The sequence below is a fragment of the Marmota flaviventris genome, chromosome 5, assembly GCF_047511675.1.
Source record: "Marmota flaviventris isolate mMarFla1 chromosome 5, mMarFla1.hap1, whole genome shotgun sequence".
NCBI classification, from domain to species: Eukaryota; Metazoa; Chordata; class Mammalia; order Rodentia; family Sciuridae; genus Marmota; species Marmota flaviventris.
In genome coordinates this window covers 34,006,351-34,030,324 of record NC_092502.1, presented here as the reverse complement: position 1 = coordinate 34,030,324, position 23,974 = coordinate 34,006,351, and the positions used below count along the sequence as shown (strand labels likewise).

Below are 23,974 nucleotides of genomic sequence, written 5' to 3'. Positions count from 1 at the left end.
GTCTCACATGTGGAAGACCCTGGCTTCAATTCTCAGTATGGCAGGGGATTAAAAGAAAAAAAAAAAGAAGCGTGGAAAGCAGTGACTTGGATCATGATTTGTGACTGCCTGTGTTTTCTCTGACCTGTACCTTTGTACAGGTCAAGATTGCTCAGTTGCTATGGTGACACCTGGCTTGAAGAAACTGTGCAAAGGCATGGAGTTATATCAGTCTGGACCTTGAGCTCAGGCACCAGCTCCCAGGGATAGAGAACTACTCTGAGCATAGTAAGATAACGCTAATGTCTCCCCAGTGCTGCGTCCTTTAGTTTGCCTGCTTTGCAGAAACCTTCCCACAAATAACCTTTTGATAATAAAACCTATATAATAAATGTGCTGAGCTACCTCTGGGTCACTGTTACTCTATCAGAAGATGGTGTCCCACTTGGTACAACTTTCTATGTGTTTATCTGTCTTTTCTCAATCCCTTAACGCCCCTTGCCAGTTTCTGAATTAATGGCTCTAGCAGAGAGGTAGTGGCAAAGAAGGAAGAAAGAAAAAAGGAGAAACACAGATAGCTACCCAGAGGCTTTAACAGAAATAACCATAAGGAGCTCTATGCTCACACATAATTGGAAATACTTACATTTCAATTTCTAAAAAACTCTGAAGACAGCGTAGCATGTAATTCTTTACCATTAAAAATGCACTTTCAGGCTGGGGATGTACTCAGAAGTTAAGTGCTTGCCTAAGTATGTTTGAGGATTTGATACTCAACATTGCAAAAGACAAAAACAAAAACACCTTTCTCCATGACAAAAGTACTTCCAGTTTCTGTCCAGATAATGTTCTTATTAAATAATATATCTTTGGAATGGTAACAAATGTTCAAATATTTTGATCTTTACTGATATAAATTATGGCTGTTATTAGCAAGAGCATCTTCTGATTTGAACGGCAATATGACTAGTATAAAAAGAAAATCTATGAGAAAATGTTAATTGAATCCTAACAATATATACTTGATGTTGAGTAATCCTTTGTTCCTCAAAGATAACATCAACATATTTAATATTCAACTTGCCAACTAATTATGTACTAAATAATTCTTTAATAAATTACACAGAGGAATATGCATTAAGTTTTACCCAAAAATTTAAGCTAGGAAAATAAAAATATGATTTTTGAAAAATTTTAAGAAGCTAATTCACAAACTTTGGACATTATTATTCTGTTTTAAATACATATGGACATGAGTTTAATGAAATTAAATTTTTGTTTTACAATCTGTGTCAGCTAATCTCAAAGATGGTTCTCAATGATCCAAGCCTCCTGATATTCATCGTTCTTTTATAGTTCCCTGAATTTCTGATCCATAAAAATTATGAAAGAATAAATGTACACTGCTTTAAGGCATTAAGTTTTCAGAGTACTTTGTAAAGGAAACACTAGGAAAATATATGAACAGATTTATTTCTTACCAATGTCATCATCAGTTTTGTCTGCAGGTTCTTTTTCAAGACATTCTCGAACAAGATCTCGCCCCTGCAATGGATCTGTTCGATCAATCTCTTCCTCTTCTTCTTCTTCATCCTCAGAATCAACAGGTCCTTCTGGAAGACGTGTTAAATCTACATCTCCTACTTCACTCTCTGTAGCCTACAGAAAGAAATTTTAATCATTTATCATTTTATATGAAAATATTGTATATCACAGTCTGAAATAACTCAAACTTGTGTCCTTACCAAATAATAAAATGAATTTAGGCAACAATGCATGCTGTGTTAAGACTACAATGAAATGATGGTTATTTATAAAAGGTTTCTTTGTGTCTTAAATACATGTTTATCTTTCCCTAGTAAGATATCCAGGTGATAAATCTGAGCCAGGAAGCATAAAATGGTTAAGATATTCAAAGATCACTAAATATATTGTTTTCCAGAAAACACTTGCTTTTTTTTTTTTAAACTCAAAGGTTTCTAAAACATGAAGTATGAGAAAGAGAAAGTTTAACAACAATCACTTTACAAGTAATATATTCTTTCATCATAGATGCTAGATGGTAGGTGATCATGTAAATTCAAAACAAAAGTCTGAGCCAGGCATGATGGCCCAGTGGCTTGGGATATTTCTCTGGGGCAGAAATATCACAAGTTCAATGCCAGCCCCAGCATTGAGACTCTTGTTTATAAATAAAAAATATAAAAAGGGTTGGGGATGCGGCTAAGTGCCCATGGGTTCAATCCCAGGTACAAAATAAAAACAAAAGCAAAAATAACAACAAAACAAAATACCAAAACACATACATTCACAAGCCCCAAACCAAAACCATATAAAACCAAAAGTTTGAAACAAGGTAGAATAGTATTGCTAAAATAGGCTCATCATAAAAGATGGATACTCCTCGTTTTCCATTGCCTTATCACTAGATCTAACAGTGTGAAAAGAGCTGAGATTATTCTAAAACTAATCTTTAAAATGAATTCAACAACCACAACTTTGGTAATATATTGTGTCATATACCTCTAAAAGAACCAGCAATTTTTACAAAAGTATGAATTAAGTGTAATGCACAAAAAGTAATGAAGATGTGTTTTAAAAAATACAACCATTTTGAAGTGGATTATTAGGCAATATTTCTGAATATTACACTCTTGATTCATATTATAAATGAAAAAGCATGAATGTTAAAGCAGTTACAGAAAAAATGAATTGGACACAGGAATTCCATATAACAAAAAAAGACTCAAATGTGAGTATATTAATAAAGACTATGTAAGTTTCACCCAAATACTTATCTCATCTTCCGTTTTGAACATTTACTGTACTGTCTGTCCAGAAGAAGTTCTCTTTTTGGCAACTGCTGTTTCCATCTTAAATTTCAAGATTCTAGTGGCTACAGTGCCTTATTTCCTCACTATGTAAGCTGAGGTATAAAGAAATTTTTCTCTGGATTTTAGTAATTGGAGTTATATATAAAGCATCCTTTCTTCTCTAGTTGCTCACCTGAAGACAAATCAAAGTATACTGCCTAATAAAGCCACGTGAAAATGCCTGTCATTAATACATTCCGCTGGCGTGTATTTAAAAAAAAAAAAAAAAAGGAAGCGCCTGTCATGGGAGAAAATGGAACCAATAGGTAGAGAAGGAGCAGGGGAATGGGAAGGAGGATACTGAGCAAGAGGCAGAAACAGAAAGAGACAGAAAGATACAGAACAACAAAACAACAGGTATTAAACATGCAGGCAGAGAAAAAGCACAACATGGGGCTGGGGTTGTAGCTCAGTTTCCTCATGTATGAGGCACTGGGTTTGATCTTCAGCACCACATAAAAATAAATAAAGGTCCATCAACATCTAAACACACACACACACACACACACACACACACACTCATATTTATGAGAGGGGGCAGGGAGTTATTGTGTCCATCTACAACTAAAAATATTTTTTTTTTAAAAGAGCATGACATGTGCAGCAACAGCACCTGTGACAAGTGTCCCAGAGAAAAGAGGGAGGACAAACAAGCCAGCCACAGGACGCCAAATGACTAGAGCCAGAAAAATGAGGCCAACACACTTGCAGGTATCCAGGCTCCCTGAGGCTAAAGCTGCCACTGTTTTCTCTGTGGGTAAATAAACTATCCTTCTGTTAACTCAAGTTAGGGCTCTGATACTTGCAAATGAGAGTCTTGTTTACATTTCTGCACAGCTTTAAGTAATAGCTGGTAAACAATCCAAACAAAATACCTAATTTCAGATCTTAAAGATCTTATGTACATGCTACATAAGTGTTTGACCACTGAGGTATATATATTCCTAGAGCCCCTAAAATTCTTATGTTTAAATCCCTATCCCCAAGATGGTAGTATTAGATGGTGAGACCTATGAAGAGATTAAGTTATGAAGAAAGTGATTAGGTCATTGGAACCCTATGAATGTTTAGATTAGTACCCTTAAGAAAAAGGCCAGATGGATACAGTAGTGTTCTGCAATCCCACCAACACAGGAGGCTGGGGAAAGAGGATGGCAAGTTCAAGGCCAGCCCAGCAACTTAAATAAGCCCTGGTCTCCAAATAAAAAAGGGCTGGGATGTTGCTCAACGGTAAAGCATCCCTGGGCTCAATCCCTAGTACCATAATAAATAAATAAAATAAAATAAAATAGCCCAGAGGACACAGTTAGATGGTGTCTATCTAGAAAGAGGGCCTTTATGAGATGGCAAATGAAACTACAAAAAGGGTTTGATCAGATGACAAATCTGTTGGCAACTTGATCTTCGACTTTCCAGCTTCTTAAAACTAAGAAATAAATTCCAGTGTTTTATAAGTCACCTAGTCTACCTGAAAGCACCATACAGGGACAATCCCATGTTATAACTAAATACTACGCTCATAAGGAGAACTGGTGTACTCAATAAGAAAGTGTGTGAACTATGAGTTAAAAACAAAAAACAAAAACTTCACAATTTAAAGAGGGGGGAAAAGCTCCTCTCCAAATTTTATTTTTAAATTCATAAACAGAATTTGAGAGAATAATATGATAACCAAGAGCTAGTATAAAACATATGAGTTCTACTTTTTTTAAAGGTAGGATATACAGCAGATTAAGACACGGCCTTTCAACCTCTTTATCCTAGCACCTGGGATACAGTAAGCCCTCAGAAAGACTATGATAAGTAAAATAAGCTCAGGGTAGGAAAAGTATATTGGTGATAGAACTAAAAATACAAGTATTAAAATTATTGTATTTTTCCTTTTCTGTCATATGAATATGTCTGTGTATGTGTGTGCATATAATTTGGTGTTGTAGACAGTCTGAGGTAATTTGCTGGTGACTTGGCCTTTCCCAAATGAACTATCAGAGAATATTTTTCCTGTTTACATCTAGATAAACATGTAGCTATCACAGGTTGAAATTAAGAGAGTTATACAAACTTGCAAAAACCACATTTTCAAATTTAGAGCAAGTATAAAGTTAGAACCTCACACTTTCAATGCTGCTTCTTTCTGTATTCTCATTTTTAGTATTTTATTTAACCTCTTTCATGGATCATTTGGCCCATATAAGGGTTTCTCTTTGGATTTCTGGTCAAGGCAAGAATCCTGTGAAATTAATCTTTCACAATTATATAGTGTAGGCTGGTCCATTTCATAATCTCTGTAACAGGACAGACAGGAAAAGTAAGGGCTCCTCTGCCCTGTATAATAAAACATTAGCAGATTTATTCTGCATTTTCCTTGGAACCAATGTTGGCTGGTTTCTACTTTCATTAAAACAAAACAAAACAAAAAAAAATTCTAGATTAATTTCTAAGTGCCAAAACTGTGCTTGACTCAAGCATGAAATATAAGTTAGTAAGATATCAACTCTGCTCTCTATAAATTCACTCTCATAATGCAAAATGTCAAGTTTACAATTAACTTAAAATAACAAAAAGTATAGTGGGAAAGTGGTATGACATAGAGAAAAACTGCTGTATATTCCAAGGAGATAGAGACAAAAACGAAAATGTCATCAAGGCAGAGCTATAAAATGAGAGAAATATGACTACAAAGTACAAGTGCAGGAAAAAGCAAAAAATTTTCAGGGAACAGCATCTTCATCTGCCATGAAGCTGAATCTAGAATGTATAAATAGGGGGATAGTGGAATATAAAACCAAACTGCAAATTGTGGTGAGAGGTGAAAGGTCTGAATTTATAATGAAGAGTGTAAATCAGGTAATGGTGGGAACTAAACACTTTTTATTTATTTTCATTTTTAAATATTTTTTAGTTTTTGGCGGACACAACATCTTTGTATGTGGTGCTGAGGATTGAACCCGGGCCACACACATGCCAGGCAAGCGCGCTACCGCTTGAGCCACATCCCCAGTCCCCCACTTTTTATTTTTTTAATTGATTTAAAAAAAATAAATGAGAGTGGCCCAGGGCGGGACAGAGCTTCCAATCACTCCTGCAAGGTAGGCGGGCCTGCGACCCACCGGCAGAAGAGGAGCAGTCGCCTGCTGAGAGGCTGAGCCGCCCCCTCCCCCTGCGCCGGCATAGTAGAGGGAACTGGGACCAAACACAGAGCAGGCCCAGCGGCCTGCTGAGGGGCAGAGCCGCCCCCCACCCCCCTCGCCTGCCAGGTAGGGGAAGGGTGACCACCGACAGAAAAGGCCCAGTGGCCCAGGGCGGGACAGAGCTTCCAATCACTCCTGCAAGGTAGGCGGGCCTGCGACCCACCAGCAGAAGAGGAGCAGCCGCCTGCTGAGAGGCTGAGCCGCCCCCTCCCCCTGTGCCGGCATAGTAGAGGGAACTGGGACCAAAGACAGAGCAGGCCCAGCGGCCTGCTGAGGGGCAGAGCCGCCCCCCACCCCCCTCGCCTGCCAGGTAGGGGAAGGGTGACCACCGACAGAAAAGGCCCAGTGGCCCAGGGCGGGACAGAGCTTCCAATCACTCCTGCAAGGTAGGCGGGCCTGCGACCCACCGGCAGAAGAGGAGCAGTCGCCTGCTGAGAGGCTGAGCCGCCCCCTCCCCCTGCGCCGGCATAGTAGAGAGAACTGGGACCAAACACAGAGCAGGCCCAGCGGCCTGCTGAGGGGCAGAGCCGCCCCCCACCCCCCTCGCCTGCCAGGTAGGGGAAGGGTGACCACCGACAGAAAAAGCCCAGTGGCCCGCAGCGGGACAGAGCTTCCAATCACTCCTGCAAGGTAGGCGGGCCTGCGACCCACTGGCAGAAGAGGAGCAGCCGCCTGCTAAGAGGCTGAGCCGCCCCCTCCCCCTGCGCCGGCATAGTAGAGGGAACTGGGACCAAACACAGAGCGGGCCCAGCGGCCTGCTGAGGGGCAGAGCCGCCCCCCACCCCCCTCGCCTGCCAGGTAGTCGGAACTGAGACCACCATCAGAACAGGTCAGACCTGCAACTGAGAGACAGAACAGGCCCAGTGGCCTGAGGAAGGGTAGAGCCGCCCCCCCCCCCACGCCTGCAAAGTAGGCGGACCTGCGACCCACTGGCAGTACAGCCCCAGAGGCCTGCAGAGGGGCAGTGCCGCTGCCTGCGCCTGCAAAGTAGGCAGAACGGCGACCACCGACAGAACAAGCCTAGCGGCCCGCAGAGGGACAGAGCCGCCGCCCGCGCCTGCAAGGACGGCGGACCTGCTACCGACTAGCAGAGCAGGCCCAGCGGCCTGCCGGCGTGGTAGGCACATTGCCCCAATTGGCGGAGGGGCAGAGCCGCCGCCCGTGCCTGCGAGGGAGACTTTGCAACTATACAAGACCAATATAAATATATAGGGGGAAAATTCAATAGCACAACAGTTTCACCAAGAAGAAAGGAACGCGAACAGTATGAAGAGACAAGGAAAGAAAGGACCACAAGCATTGCAGGTCAACTCAACTTTAGAAGAGGTAATAGCTGCAGCTGATGGAATGTCAGATAAAGAATTCAGGATATACATGCTTCAGATGATCTGGAGTCTCAAGGAAGACATCAGACAGCAAAATCAGACAATGAAAGATCACTTCAACAATGAATTACATAAACAAATCCAAGAAGCAAAAGATCAACTATACAGGGAAATAGAGGTTATAAAAAACAAACAAACAGAAATCCTAGAAATGCAGGAAGCAATAAGCCAACTTAAAAACTCAATTGAGAATACTACCAGCAGAGTAGAACACTTAGAAGACAGAACATCAGACAATGAAGATAAAGTATTTCAACTTGAAAAGAACATAGACAGCTCAGCAAGACTGTTAAGAAAGCATGAGCAGAACATCCAAGAAATATGGGATAACATCAAGAGACCAAATTTAAGAGTCATTGGGATACAGGAAGGAACAGAGTTTCAAACCAAAGGAATGAGCAATCTATTCAATGAAATAATTCGAGAAAACTTCCCAGACTTGAAGAATGAGACAGAACCCCAAATCCTAGAAGCCTACAGGACGCCGAATGTGCAAAATCATAAGAGACCCACACCTAGACACATTATAATGAAGATGCCCAACATACAGAACAAGGAGAGAATTTTAAAAGCTACAAGAGAAAGGAAGCAGATCACATTTAGGGGTAAGCCAATCAGGATAACAGCTGATCTTTCAACACAGACTCTGAAAGCTAGAAGATCCTGGAATAACATATTTCAAACACTGAAAGAAAATGGGTTCCAACCAAGAATTGTGTTTCCAGCGAAATTAAGCTTCAGGATGGAAGATGAAATTAAAACCTTCCACGATAAACAAAAGTTAAAAGAATTTGCAGCTAGAAAACCATCTCTTCAAAACATCCTTGGCAAAACATTACAGGAAGAGGAAATGGAAAATAACAATGAAAACCAACAGTGGGAGGTAGGACACTAAAGGGGGGAAAATAATCAAAGTGGAAAACAAACCATGTTTAGTAACATAAATAAACAAATATGGCTGGAAGAACAACCCATATCTCAATAATAACCCTAAATGTTAATGGCTTAAACTCACCAATCAAGAGACACAGGCTAGTAGAATGGATCACAAAACAAGACCCAACAATATGCTGCCTACAGGAGACGCATTTGATAGGAAAAGACATACATAGGCTGAAGGTGAAAGGTTGGGAAAAATCATATCACTCATATGGACTTCGGAAACAAGCAGGAGTATCCATACTCATATCAAATAAAATAGATTTTAAGCCAAAGTTAATCAAAAGGGATAAAGAGGGACACTACATACTGCTCAAGGGAACCATACACCAACAAGACATAACAATCATAAATATATATGCCCCAAACAATGGTGCAGCTATGTTCATCAAACAAACTCTTCTCAAGTTCAAGAGTCTAATAGACCACCATACAATAATCATGGGAGACTTCAACACACCTCTCTCACCACTGGACAGATCTTCCAAACAAAAGTTGAATAAGGAAACCATAGAACTCAATAACACAATTAATAACCTAGACTTAATTGACATATATAGAATATACCACCCAACATCAAACAGTTACACTTTTTTCTCAGCAGCACATGGATCCTTCTCAAAAATAGATCATATATTATGTCACAGGGAAACTCTTAGACAATACAAAGGAGTAGAGATAATACCATGCATCCTATCTGATCATAATGGAATGGAACTGAAAATCAACGATAAAAGAAGGAAGGAAAAAGAATATATCACTTGGAGAATGAACAATAGGTTACTGAATGATCAATGGGTTATAGAAGACATCAAGGAGGAAATTAAAAAATTCTTAGAGATTAATGAAAACACAGACACAACATATCGGAATCTATGGGACACACTGAAAGCAGTTCTAAGAGGAAAATTCATTGCCTGGAGTTCATTCCTTAAAAAAAGAAAAAAACCAACAAATAAATGATCTCATACTTCATCTCAAAATCCTAGAAAAAGAAGAGCAAAACAACAGCAAAAGAAGTAGAATGCAAGAAATAATTAAAATCAGAGCTGAAATCAATGAAATCGAAACAAAAGAAACAATTGAAAAAATTGACAAAACTAAAAGTTGGTTCTTTGAAAAAATAAACAAAATCGACAGACCCTTAGCCATGCTAGCGAAGAGAAGAAGAGAGAGAACTCAAATCACTAACATACGGGATGAAAGAGGCAATATCACAACAGACACTTCAGAAATACAGAAGATAATCAAAAATTATTTTGAATCCTTATACTCCAATAAATTAGAAGATAGTGAAGGCATAGATAAATTTCTTAAGTCATATGATCTGCCCAGATTGAGTCAGGAGGATATAGACAACCTAAACAGACCAATATCAATCGAGGAAATAGAAGAAACCATCAAAAGACTACCAACTAAGAAAAGCCCAGGACCGGATGGGTATACAGCAGAGTTTTACAAAACCTTTAAAGAGGAACTAATACCAATACTTTTCAAGCTACTTCGGGAAATAGAAAAAGAGGGAGAACTTCCAAATTCATTCTACGAGGCCAACATCACCCTGATACCTAAACCAGACAAAGACACTTCAAAGAAAGAAAACTACAGACCAATATCTCTAATGAACCTAGATGCAAAAATCCTCAATAAAATTCTGGCCACTCGGATACAAAGGCACATCAAAAAAATTGTGCACCATGATCAAGTAGGATTCATCCCTGGGATGCAAGGCTGGTTCAATATAAGGAAATCAATAAATGTTATTCACCACATCAATAGACTTAAAAATAAGAACCATATGATCATCTCGATAGATGCGGAAAAAGCATTCGACAAAGTACAGCATCCCTTTATGTTCAAAACTCTAGAAAAACTAGGGATAACAGGAACATACCTCAATATTGTAAAAGCAATCTATGCTAAGCCTCAGGCTAGCATCATTCTGAATGGAGAAAAATTGAAGGCATTCCCTCTAAAATCTGGAACAAGACAGGGATGCCCTCTCTCACCACTTCTGTTCAACATAGTTCTTGAAACACTGGCCAGAGCAATTAGACAGACGAAAGAAATTAAAGGCATCAAAATAGGAAAAGAAGAACTTAAATTATCACTATTTGCAGATGACATGATTCTATACCTAGCAGACCCAAAAGGGTCTACAAAGAAACTATTAGAGCTAATAAATGAATTCAGCAAAGTGGCAGGATATAAAATCAACACGCATAAATCAAAGGCATTCCTGTATATCAGCGACAAATCCTCTGAAATGGAAATGAGGACAACCACTCCATTCACAATATCTTCAAAAAAAATAAAATACTTGGGAATCAACCTAACAAAAGAGGTGAAAGACTTATACAATGAAAACTACAGAACCCTAAAGAGAGAAATAGAAGAAGATCTTAGAAGATGGAAAAATATACCCTGTTCATGGATAGGCAGAACTAACATCATCAAAATGGCGATATTACCAAAAGTTCTCTATAGGTTTAATGCAATGCCAATCAAAATCCCAACGGCATTTCTTGTAGAAATAGAGAAAGCAATCATGAAATTCATATGGAAAAATAAAAGACCCAGAATAGCAAAAACAATGCTAAGCAGGAAGTGTGAATCAGGCGGTATAGCGATACCAGACTTCAAACTATATTACAGAGCAATAGTAACAAAAACAGCATGGTACTGGTACCAAAACAGGCGGGTGGACCAATGGTACAGAATAGAGGACACAGAAACCAATCCACAAAACTACAACTATCTTATATTTGATAAAGGGTCTAAAAGCATGCAATGGAGGAAGGATAGCATCTTCAACAAATGGTGCTGGGAAAACTGGAAATCCATATGCAACAAAATGAAACTGAATCCCTTTCTCTCGCCATGCACAAAAGTTAATTCCAAATGGATCAAGGAGCTTGATATCAAATCAGAGACGCGCCGTCTGATAGAAGAAAAAGTTGGCTACGATCTACATACTGTGGGGTCGGGCTCCAAATTCCTCAATAGGACACCCATAGCACAAAAGTTAATAACTAGAATCAACAAATGGGACTTACTCAAACTAAAAAGTTTTTTCTCAGCAAAAGATACAATAAGAGAGGTAAATAGAGAGCCTACATCCTGGGAACAAATCTTTACTCCTCACACTTCAGATAGAGCCCTAATATCCAGAGTATACAAAGAGCTCAAAAAATTAGACAATAAGAGAACAAACAACCCAATCAACAAATGGGCCAAGGACCTGAACAGACACTTCTCAGAGGAGGACATACAATCAATCAACAAGTACATGAAAAAATGCTCACCATCTCTAGCAGTCAGAGAAATGCAAATCAAAACCACCCTAAGATACCATCTCACTCCAGTTAGATTGGCAGCCATTATGAAGTCAAACAACAACAAGTGCTGGCGAGGATGTGGGGAAAAGGGTACACTTGTACATTGCTGGTGGGACTGCAAATTGGTGCAGCCAATTTGGAAAGCAGTATGGAGATTTCTTGGAAAGCTGGGAATGGAGCCACCATTTGACCCAGCTATTCCCCTTCTCGGTCTATTCCCTAAAGACCTAAAAAGAGCATGCTACAGGGACACTGCTACATCGATGATCATAGCAGCACAATTCACAATAGCTAGACTGTGGAACCAACCTAGATGCCCTTCAATGGATGAATGGATAAAAAAAATGTGGCATTTATACACAATGGAGTATTACTCTGCATTAAAAAATGACAAAATCATAGAATTTTCAGGGAAATGGATGGCATTAGAGCAGATTATGCTAAGTGAAGCTAGCCAATCCCTAAAAAACAAATGTCAAATGTCTTCTTTGATATAAGGAGAGTAGCTAAGAACAGAGTAGGGTCGAAGAGCATGAGAAGAAGATTAACATTAAACAGGGATGAGAGGTGGGAGGGAAAGGGAGAGAGAAGGGAAAATGCATGGAAATGGAAGGAGACCCTCAGAGGTATACAAAAGTACATACAAGAGGAAGTGAGGGGAAGGGGAAAAATAATACAAGGGGGACAAACGAATGTCAGTAAAGGGGGCAGAGAGAGAAGAGGGGAGGGGAGGGGAGGGGAGGGGAGGGGAGGGGGGATAGTAGAGGATAGGAAAGACAGCAGAATACAACAGACACTAGTATGGCAATATGTAAATCAATGGATGTGTAACTGATGTGATTCTGCAATCTGTATATGGGGTAAAAATGGGAGCTCATTACCCACTTGAATCAAATTGTGAAATATGATATATCAAGAACTATGTAATGTTTTGAACAGCCAACAATAAAAAATTAAAAAAAAAATAAATAAAAAAAAAATAAATGATAGCAGAATGCATTACAATTCTTATTACACATATATAGCACAATTTTTCATATCTCTGCTTGTATATAATGTATACAAAGTATGTTCACTCCAATTCGTGTCTTCATACATGTACTTTGGATAATGATGTCCATCATATTCCACCATCCTTGCTAATTCCCTGCCCGGCCCCATCTGCCCTATCTAGAGTTCATCTTTTCCTCCCATGCTCCCTCTCTCTACCCCACCATGAATCAGCCTTCTTATATCAGAGAAAACATTTGGCATTTGTTTTTTTGGAATTGGCTAACTTCATATAGCATTATCATCTCCAATGCCATCAATTTACCTGCAAATGCCATGATTTTATTCTCTTTTATTGCGGAGTAATATTCCATTGTGTACATATGCCACATTTTTTTTTTTTTTATCCATTCACCTACTGAAGGGCATCTAGGTTGGTTCCACATTTTAGCTATTGTGAATTGTGCTGCTATGAACATTGATGTGGCTGTGTCCCTGTAATATGCTGTTTTAAATCCTTTGGGTATAGACTGAGGAGGGGAATAGCTGGGTCAAATGGTGGTTTCATTCCCAGTTTTCCAAGGAATCTCCATACTGCTTTCCATATTGGCTGCACCAATTTGCAGTCCCACCATCAATGTATGAGTGTACCTTTTCCCTCACATCCTCACCAACATTTATTGTTGTTTCTTCATAACAGCTGCCATTCTGACTGGGGTGAGATGATATCTTAGAGTAGTTTTGATTTGCATTTCTCTAAATGCTAGAGATGATGAGCAATTTTTTCATAAATTTGTTGATTGATTGTATATCCTCTTCTGAGAAGTGTCTGTTCAGGTCCTTGGCCCATTTATTGATTGGGTTATTTATTTTTCTTTTTGGTGCTTAGCTTTTTGAGTTCTTTACATACCCTAGAGATTAGTGCTCTATCTGATGTGTGAGGGGTAAAAATTTGCTCCCAAGAATGGCATTACTCATAGAAATAGAAAAAGCAACATGAAATTCATCTGGAAAAATAAGAGACCCAGAATACCTAAAGCAATCCTTAGCAGGAAGAGTGAAGCAGGGGGCATCACTATACCAGACCTTAAACTATACTACAGAGCAACAGTAACAAAAACGGCATGGTATTGGCACCAAAGAAGACTAGTGACCAATGGTACAAAATACAGGATACAGAGACTAACCCACAAGATTACAATTATCTTATATTAGACAAAGGTGCCAAAAACATGCATTGGAAAAATGATAGCCTCTTCAACAAATGGTCCTAGGAAAATTGGAAATCCATATGCAACAAAATGAAATTAAATCCCTATCTCTCATCATGCACAAAACTCAACTCAAAAGTGGATCAAGGACCCAGGAATTAAACCAGAGACTCTGTGACTAATAGAAGAAAAAGTAGGCCCTAATCTTCATCATGTGGGATTAAGCCCCCACTTCCTTAATAGGACTCCTATAAGCACAAGAATTAAAACCAAGAATCAATAAATGGGATGGATTCGATCTAAAAAGTTTTTTCTCTAAACACTTTTTAAATATAGAAGTGATGTGATTCAAACATTCTTGCAAATTAAATGGGAGTTGAAAAAATGGGAGTAACCAAACAAATTAAAAAAAAAAAAAAAGATACCTGTGGAAAAGTGACAGTCTTGTCTGACAAGACTGTCAGTAGAGTCATAAATTAAGGAATTGTGTTATTGTCATAACAAAGTTTTAGGAACACATTTATTTTCCACATAGAAACTAAGAAAAGACAGGTGGAGAATGAATGTGTACCTCAGGCTATTTAAGAATGAGTTAATGAAAAGACAAATTATTTTCTTCAAGAGTCAGTATTTCACAATTTTCCTGTTATTGAAAAAGGACTGATATAGAGAAAAAGAAATCTAGAAAGAAGCATTTCTTTTAGAGAACTCTGATAATGCATAGACTATTTCATCCAAGAATAATCCAACATCCTAACCTACTTTCAGCCAAACGTTATAAGCTAATCTGATTTTATAAACATATTCACTGAAACAATTCCTTGCATCCCACCCCCAAAACTGTGGTAAATAACTTTCTCTGAGAGCCAAGAGTTTCTATTTTTAAATAATAAGACATAAAAACTCTGAAGAAGGAAATGAATAGGATGCTAGGGATATAGCTCAGTGGAAATGCATAGATTTTTAGCCACGTATTTGGCAATATAAAATGGTATAAACAGTTTTCCTGCTAAGAGTTACTGTTAGGTGCTCCAGACAATTAAACTATTGCTGTTTAAGGTACTGGCAATACACACTTGTAATCAAGTATATTCAGTTTTCTAAGTATTGCCAATGTAGTCTGAGGTCAAGGGAAATACCAAGAGACCAGTACTGATATTTAACTCTTCCTCTCTTTGCTTTATTCCCAAGGATCTGGTTGGAAATACATGTGCACGCACACAACATACACAATTTGGTTCACTGATATTACTAACCTAATCCAAGGGTTTTAAAAAATTGTAGGTCTAGAAATCCTGCATTTTTCAGAAGCACATTTTATCATTCTGATTCGCTTTTAATTCCTTTTACCCTTTAGTAATTAATCCTTTCTCTTTTCTCACATTTTTTCAACTTTTATTTTTAACAATACACTCTTTATATCCTCCTTAAGATTTGTCAAAAACAGAAATAATAATGTTCGCTTAAGAAACATAATAAAAACTACCCACAAACCTACCACCAGTAAGAAAACACTGGTAATGATGTCAATTGATGCTCTTGAATTCAGTGTACATTCTATGTATAGAAATATATATAAGTATATAGACATGTGTATTTTTTAGATTTGTAGTGGTTTTTTGTTCCCTTCTGTTTTTATATGTTGGCTTGTTTTTGTTTTAACTTTTATGGCATTTCTTTCAGTACTGCCCTGAGTGTAACAGTTTGAGAATTTTTACTTTCTTTGGCTACTCTTAAAGATTTTACATTTTTGCATTTTGATTTAGCACTGTTAGGGGCCAAACTATATGTGCCTTGACCAGACAAACTCCATTTTACCCTGAGCCTCCATTTCATATTTTAAAAAAACAAAAACAAAAAAACCCCACCAAAACCAAAATCCCCACTTCTCCAATGAGAAAACCCTGCCTCTGCCATCCTGCTTTGCACACCCTGTTTAACATCACATAGTGGTTAAAAAATGTTTCTTTTATTTTTATATAATGTAAGGTATTCTCCTTTTAGTCCCCATTTTTATTGGGGAATGTGCTGTTCCCTGAATTCTGACCCACTTCGTATCTTGTATGGTTTTGACTTACTGGTAGATTGTGGCTTTGGATATAAAAGAGATGCCCAAATTCTGAAGGGTGTCACGGGGTACACAGGTGACCTGCTTGCAGCCCCCTTTCCTTCTGGTGAAACAAAAGTTCCATGTCTTGCTTCAAGACTGATTCTGTGATTTGTTTCAAACATGTCACAATAGCACTACCATAATATTCTCCTTTAAATTTCTGAGTTCCTCTTTATACAATTTTAATTTCTATTCCCTTTACCTGTTCAATCTCCCTAAATTCATTAAAACTTACTTTTATTTTATTGGTTAATCTGAAAGTTTCATTGCATCATGTTTTTTAAAACCATATGATTTCATTTATATGCCTTTCTAGAAAATACAAAAACTATTAGGGGAAAAAAAAAGATTGGTGGTTGCTGGGGGTTATGGATCAGAAGGGGGGACAAAAAGGCATAGTGTTCTTTCTTAGGTAATGGAAGTGATCTGTCTTCATATAGGTTGTAATAAAGGAGGGTAAATTACATGTTAATTACATGAAACACACATAATAATTAGAACCAAGATGACTTGGTGATGAATGAAATGATTGAGGGAGAAGAGCCAATGATAACTTTCAAAGTCTGTCTCTGGGATATGACAAAGTGTCATCTTGTTGTGCAGGCCATCTGGCAAAGATATCTATCAATGTCCATCTTAAAACGAATCTCTTATAAGACAAATCGAAGCTGGGTTCAGTGGTGCATGCCTATAATCCCAGTGGCTTAGGAGGCTGAGGCAGAGGATACCAAGTTCAAAGCCAGCCTCGGCAACTTAGACCCTAAGCAACTGAATGATACCTTGGCTCAAAATAAAACCATAAAAGGGGCTGGAGACGTGGCTCTGTGGTAACAAACCCCAGGTTCAGTTCAAACCTTAGTACGAAAAGAAAGAAAGAAAAAAACAAGAACAAGAACAACAAAAACAACAAAAACCCCACAAAGTATTACTGAGAAAGAAGAAGATACATCAAAGGTTGGAAGCAGGGCAGTAACACAAATAGGCATTATCCTGAAATATAAGAGTCCAAACAAAACTACCAAGTGTACTTCAGTCCAGCCTCAGATTGGCCAGCTAGGTGGGTAATCTGTAGATGCAAATGTAAGTGCAGTGCTCCTCCAGCATATTTGCAGAGATACTAGTTGTAGATAGCTCATTTTCTAACTCAAAATAAAATACCGGCTTTTACATCTGACCTTGAATCTCAATCTCTATACTGTCCTTTTGTCCCTTTTGTCACAACTACCAGGACTCCTTGCTCCAAAAAGATAATCAAGATTACAAATGGAATGTCCCAGAGAAACAAGGTTCCTATAATTTGTTACCACCACAATTCAAAGTACAGTGCCTCTTAGCAAGGTCTAGATATTTCCACTAACTTATCCTGAGAGTAATTTAAAGCTGCATCCTTGAACTTAATTCTCCTCAGGGTTTCCCTCCCTGGAAAAACACAAGAAACTAGAGAAGCCAGAGCTCTACTATCATTTTTTGGGTGCTGTGTGTGTGCAAGGACTCTTAATTCTTTCACAAGATACTTCTTTAGGGAGAGGTAGAATGTGTTGAGTCCCACAACTACACAAACACAGTAAGTGGCCCCAGAGCCATTGCATTATTCTAAGTCTCCCCCACCTTTTTTTTTTTTTAATTCTTTCTTCTGTTCACTATAAAAGGCAAACAGTAAGATGTGGATGGCCACAGAAATGACCTTTGTTGAGAAAAGCCAGACAGAAACCAAAAAATGCAAGCTTTTTCTGCCTACAAACTTCTCTCCATAGAGGAAAGCTGATTTTCCTAAAATATCTCAATCTGGGTAACTCCATAAAAGTGCAGTCTAAAATATTTCCTTCAGACTACAAATGATTTAATTTCTACAGATCAGTATTATGGGTGGCCACTATTAACATGTGATTACTAGGCACTTAAACTCTGGCTAGTCTGAACTGAGATGTGCTATAAGTTAACATTAAACTGTCTTCTGAAAACTTAGCATGAAAAAAAGAACACAAAATAATTCATAATGTTAAAACTGATTTTATGTTGAAGTCATAACATTTGGATATACTATGCTAAATAAAATACATTATAAAAATTAAATTTTACTTGTTTCCTTTTTTATATGGTTATTAGAAATTTCAAAATTAAATATGTGGCTCACATTAAATTTCTACTACTCAGCCCTATATAGTACATCTGAAATTTCAAATAAACTAACCATGAATACCATGTATCCTCTACTTATTTTATTAGAAGTGTTTTATGTTTTATGTTCTATAATCTATGACATCAACCACCACTGGACTTCAGGACATAAAAACTCATACCTAGAGAACTGTTCCAAACATCTTATATTAAATAAAATCTCACAGACATTCCACTATCAGGATCATGAAACACTGCACTGACTTGAACCTAATTTGGATTTAACCTCAGCAGGGTTTTGTGAGGATTCTCTCTGTTTATGGGTCTTTCCAGAGCCCCTCTTTCTATTACACAATCACTGAAAATCTCAGTAAGTTTAAAAGTTTCTATTGGGGTTTTAAGAATAGGAAAGTCTGCAAATTTACTAATTTTCTATGTAATTCATGTTATATAATAATAGTCTTTACAATTCATAAACAACTGTAAATTTCTTCATGACTTATAGTTAGTAGACTTATACAACTAAATATCAACCTTTTTATAAGTTTGAGTTCAGGGGTTTCAAAAAACTTTTCTTACTTTCTTTTTTAACCAAAGCATTATATATTAAGATAGATTTGCCTGGATTAAAAAAAAATGAGAGAGAATGCTACAGTCATATATTACTGAACTATACTAAATCCTTCTCAAAATATAGATCATCTTCTTAATTAGACTAATGAATTTGAAACAGAATATAAAACATACTTTTGCAAAGACCTTATGCTTGAATTTCATATTCTAATTAAAAGATACATGACCATCTAAGGCATAGGCACAGAGTATTTTGCAGAATAAAAACGCTATATGCACAGCACATAATCCTAAGATATTACCTGATAGATATCAGATAAACTGCTGCTCCCAGAATCACTGGCAATGCTACAACCAGACTGACTAGAAGACACATGAGTCACCTGTGGATGAGGGGTTGTCTGTGAGGTGCATCTTGGTAAGATCAGCTGGAAGCTGAAGAAGAAAAATAATTTTAGTTATTCTAAATGTCAAACTTTATGTTTTTAGGAGATTTTAATATAATGTCACTTTTGCAGCACATTTTCATTTTATGTACATTACTGTACAACTTCATTTTTAACCTAAATTTTTCATTCTTACTAAAAATCTTTTAAATAGTAACAAGCAGATGGCACTTTCTAAAATGATTAGGCAAACCTAACAGAGTAGCAAGATCACTGAACGTTTTTCAAAAGAGATTGCCATTACTAATGGTATTTCAGAGGACAAACCTCACCCCTTTTTACTACCAAATAAAAATATCAGCTATTCCCATTGTAAAGCGTAGGAATACTATTAAACACACACACACACACACACACACACACACACACACACACACACACACACACGGGGATGTGGCTCAAGGGGTAGCGTGCTCGCCTGGCATGCGCGCGAGCGCTGGGCTCGATCCTCAGCACCACATACAAATAAAAATGTTGTGTCCGCCGAAAACTAAAAAAATAAATAAATATTAAAAAATTCTCTCTCTCTCTCTTTAAAAAAAAAAAAAAAAAGAACATCTTATACTGTAATCAAATACAGCCAAAGAAAAGGGGTTAACAAAACAGGGAGAGTTCATCTTCCCATGTGCTACTGCCACCTATTTGTATTTTATTTACAGACAGTGTCTTCTCACTGAGTTGCTTAGCATCTCGCTTTTGCTGAGGCCAGCTTTGAACTCTCCATCTTCCTGTCTTAGCCTTCCAAGCCGGTGGGATTACAGGCATGTGCCACTACACCTGGCCAGGATAGGAGATGTTATAACACTATAAGACTTCTAAGTAAGAAAACCAAGAGAAGAAGTAATAAGACTAAGTCATTCATACAAGTGATACCAGAGTAATAAAACAAAGCCAGAAGAACAAGTCTGGAAATAGGTTTGGTAATGCTTATAATGTATTGACTGATATTCATTTCACGACTCCCTAAAAAGCAGGTTATTATTATTATTCCTACTTTATGATAAAGAACGCAGGCAGTAAGATTATATAATTTCCCAATTTCACCCTTAAGAAGTAGTGAATTAGGATTCAAACCCAGGTCCTATTTGATTCTAGCACTCTCTATGATACTATACTTTGTGCCAGGGATGTTGGTGGTCAGATCAACATGGTTTTAAGCAGCTTAGTTTAAGAGCAGAGAGTATATATAAGCAAATACCATCTGCTTTCTATATCAAAGAAAACAGACTTCATTCCCCCAAACTTCCTAAGGGATAGGAACAATAATGACTGGTGATTCCAGTTACCATTTGAGTGTTTCTTACTTGTAGTAAATACATAAACAGTAGCAAATACACTTTACATGTCGTTTATACAGATTACCTACTCTAATCAAAGAACTAGAAGAGGTAAATACTATTATTATACCCAACTGACAGATTAGTAAACCAAGGCTTAGAGAAAGTATAATGTTTGCCCTTGGTCACACAGCTAGAAAGCAGAAAAGCTGGGATGACACCCAGGCAAACTGACTCTAAATCAATTTCTTTTCAATACTCAATAATTTCTATTTTCTTTATAACAAATGAAGTAACATAAAAAGGTTCTGTTCCTTCAAAATAAATTATTGGTTCCTTTAACTTTCTCTTGTAGCTTATCTGCTCTTTTTCCTTTTCTTCCTGATCCAGCCTGGACTTCAAGAGCTGACTTTTCATCAGCAAACTCAATTCATTCTCATCCTTTCAGTCCATCAGATCTGGCAAAACTTTCCCATTTTCTAGACTCCTTCATACATTTCCCAGATTTGAACTTTTATCCTCTACTGGAGCCTACATGGTGGGGTAGGGGGTGGGAGTATGTGGTTGAGCTTGAACACAGTCATTATTTAAGTGTATATAGGGTATTCTTGACTGAAGATATAGCGACAGAGAGATACTGAGGAGAGACTATACAGAAAGAAAGCAATCATGAATACCATGTGGGAATTTTGAATTTGATTTCAATAGGCTACTATAGATCTGGGGGAAAAACAATGACATTAAGAGCAGCTATATTTCTCAGCAGACAATGTTTTGTTGCAGTAACAGAAAGATTTCAAGTCTTAAATGCTTAACCTATCATAGTGTATATTTTGAAGATTTAAAAAGTTCCATTTTCACTCTACTGCTCTGAATGTGGAACTCATGTTTTCTGTATCTCTCTCATATATATATATATATATATATATATATATATATACTATATATATATATATAAATAAATAAATAAAAGTTAATATTCCCCCCCCTTTTATTACCAAATGAAGGCCTGGCATAGTGATACCTATCTTGCATACATGTCTGCTCATTAAGTATGTACAGCATAAATGAATGAATATATTTGACTTCCGAACACTTTGCTGTTCAGGTTTCCAAGGATATCTGAACAGACTAGAGATTTCATTTGATCTTCTGTACAGGAAACAAAAAGAAATTTAGCATATGCATATTCAGTATTTCACTCAGCATAGTGTGTTGTCAATTGTTTAGAGCCATTCCAGGAGATAAAATCCATGAGTATTTGCAAAAGTAAAAACAATTAAAGCAAATCGGTTGGTTCCATGGCTGTTGGAAAACAATGATATTCTTATGCCTCTCTACTCTTTTGATAACAAATGTATATATGGAAGAGTCAGGAAGTCCCAGAAAAAAGAAATCTCTTTCACATAGGATTCTCCAAAGTTACTTTTCCTCAATATTCTTATCAGCATCCTACAAATGTGAAATAGTGCTTTTGGATAATTCCATATATCCAAAAAGAAATAAATACTTACATGACAATTAATTTTAGGACAATCCCAGGTATCCCTCCAAGAAAAATTTAGAGGGCAATTTACATGTTTGGCCAAGAAATGGTCATGAGAAATATTTTCAGCATAGAAGGGCAAAAGAAGTATGGAGATCAACTGGAATGCAGACACATATAGCATAAAAATAATGTTACATGCATGTTCTAAGTTCTACTTCATGTTTTAAAAACTTAGCCTTCAAGAATAATCTGCCACAACCAAGAATCTTAAGATATTTTTTGCTATGTGAAACTTTTAGTCCCTTACAAGCCATACTCAAACATTATTTCACTTAAGAGCTTTCAGTGAGTTCTAAAAATAATAAATACTATATATTATTAACCCTAAAAATGTACTTAAATATACTTAAAAAAAATCAATTCTCCAATAGAACAGCAATCCTCAAAAATCAGTTAAACTTCAAACTGCATTATTAAAACTTCCTTTAAAAACATAATTTCTGTGACTATCTGCAAGTCACTTACTTGTTAGTTTTAAAATGACCAAGATATAAATTTAATTCTTGGATACATATTAAAAAGTGCCAATGTGCTGCTTAAAGGAAGACATTTCAGAACTCTACCCTCTACTAATTTATTATAAATATAAAACATTTCTAACAGGCTTGGTGGTCTAATTTTCCCTCTGCTGAACTAGGAGCACCTAGTGTATACTTGATGCTGGCCACAACACAAATTGAATCTTTGGGAGTTTGGGAGATTCAATTTTTTTTTTTTTTAAGTTAAAATAACAAATGTAACTTAGACCTCATTCTCACTGGATAGATAGTAGGAAGAATTAATAATGTTCAAGATGAGTCCTGGGAATAATCAAGACTAAACAGTGCTGACCAAGACCCAGAACTATAGCACTCAACACAGTAACACCAGTCACACATATTGAGCATTTCAAGCAAGGATAGTTCGGACACAGACGTGCTGTGGGTGTAAAATATGGACTGAATTTAGAAGACCTGAAACAATAACAAAAAAAGTAGAATACCTTATTAGTATTTTATATTTTAAAAGTATATATATTATATATCTTATTACCTATTGAAATAATATTTTGGATAGGTTAGACATTAAAAATAATTCTATTAGGGTCTGGGGTTGTAGCTCAGTGTTAGAGCACTTTCCTGGCACGTGTGAGGCACTGACTGGGTTTGATCTTCAGAACCACATAAAAATAAATAAACAAACTAAGGTATGCTATCCATCTACAACTACAAGCGTTTAAAAATTTTTTTTAAACAATTTATTTTTTATATTATATTTCTGTTGAATGGCGTGAGGCTAGAGACATGCTGTATTCAGAAACCATAAGCAATCCAATATATCTCAGGTAGGGATGTAGAGGAGGATTGTAGGAGACGCCAGATATGGCATTCCTGGGGGCATAGATTTCCATACTAAAAGAAAACCTTCAAATAGTTTTAAGCAAGTAAGTGGTTGGAAGAGACTACTCTGAAAACACAGAAGATGAAGTAAAAGAAAAATCACACAGATGAGGGACAAGAGACACTAGTCAAGGCACAAGAAGATGGAAGCTTTATGAAATTAAAAGTGAACCACCAGAATTATAAGTTTCTAGGACTTGACAGAGTGACATATGCAGAAAAGTGTCAGCTGAGGGGGGTAGGGGTGGGAGTGGTGGGGGGTGGTCATGTTTCCAAGATCTAAAAAGTAGTCTGCAGTTTATTTTGTGGACAGTCTAAAATTTCTGAAAAACCCAGAGGAGACAACTGTATCCAATCTTATTAGCCCTGGGTATATCCACCAGATCATCACAGTACTATGCCCGAGGCATGCAAAACTACTGGTGAAATTTAGCGCATTCCTCATTATTTTGTAAAAGATGAGAGTTAAATGATCTAATTATTATTATTTTTTAATTCTAAGGCATTTCTTCCCACTTTAATATTTTTTGAAACCAAAGAGAAAATTTTAATCAATATTTACAGTTAACATTTATAAAAGTAAAGGCAGATAGACTCATTGAGAAAAGAGGAAGTA

The 23,974-nt window shown here is 37.1% G+C and overlaps 1 protein-coding gene across 1 annotated transcript in view; it reads right to left on the bottom strand.

The window, feature by feature from the left end:
- The window catches only part of LOC139705751 (rap guanine nucleotide exchange factor 6-like), a 159,766-nt gene that overhangs the window by 52,341 nt on the left and 83,451 nt on the right, over positions 1-23,974 (bottom strand). Inside the window, 2 exon segments of the mRNA XM_071612120.1 lie at positions 1,461-1,638; positions 19,010-19,142. Coding sequence (XP_071468221.1) covers positions 1,461-1,638; positions 19,010-19,142 — 311 coding nt within the window.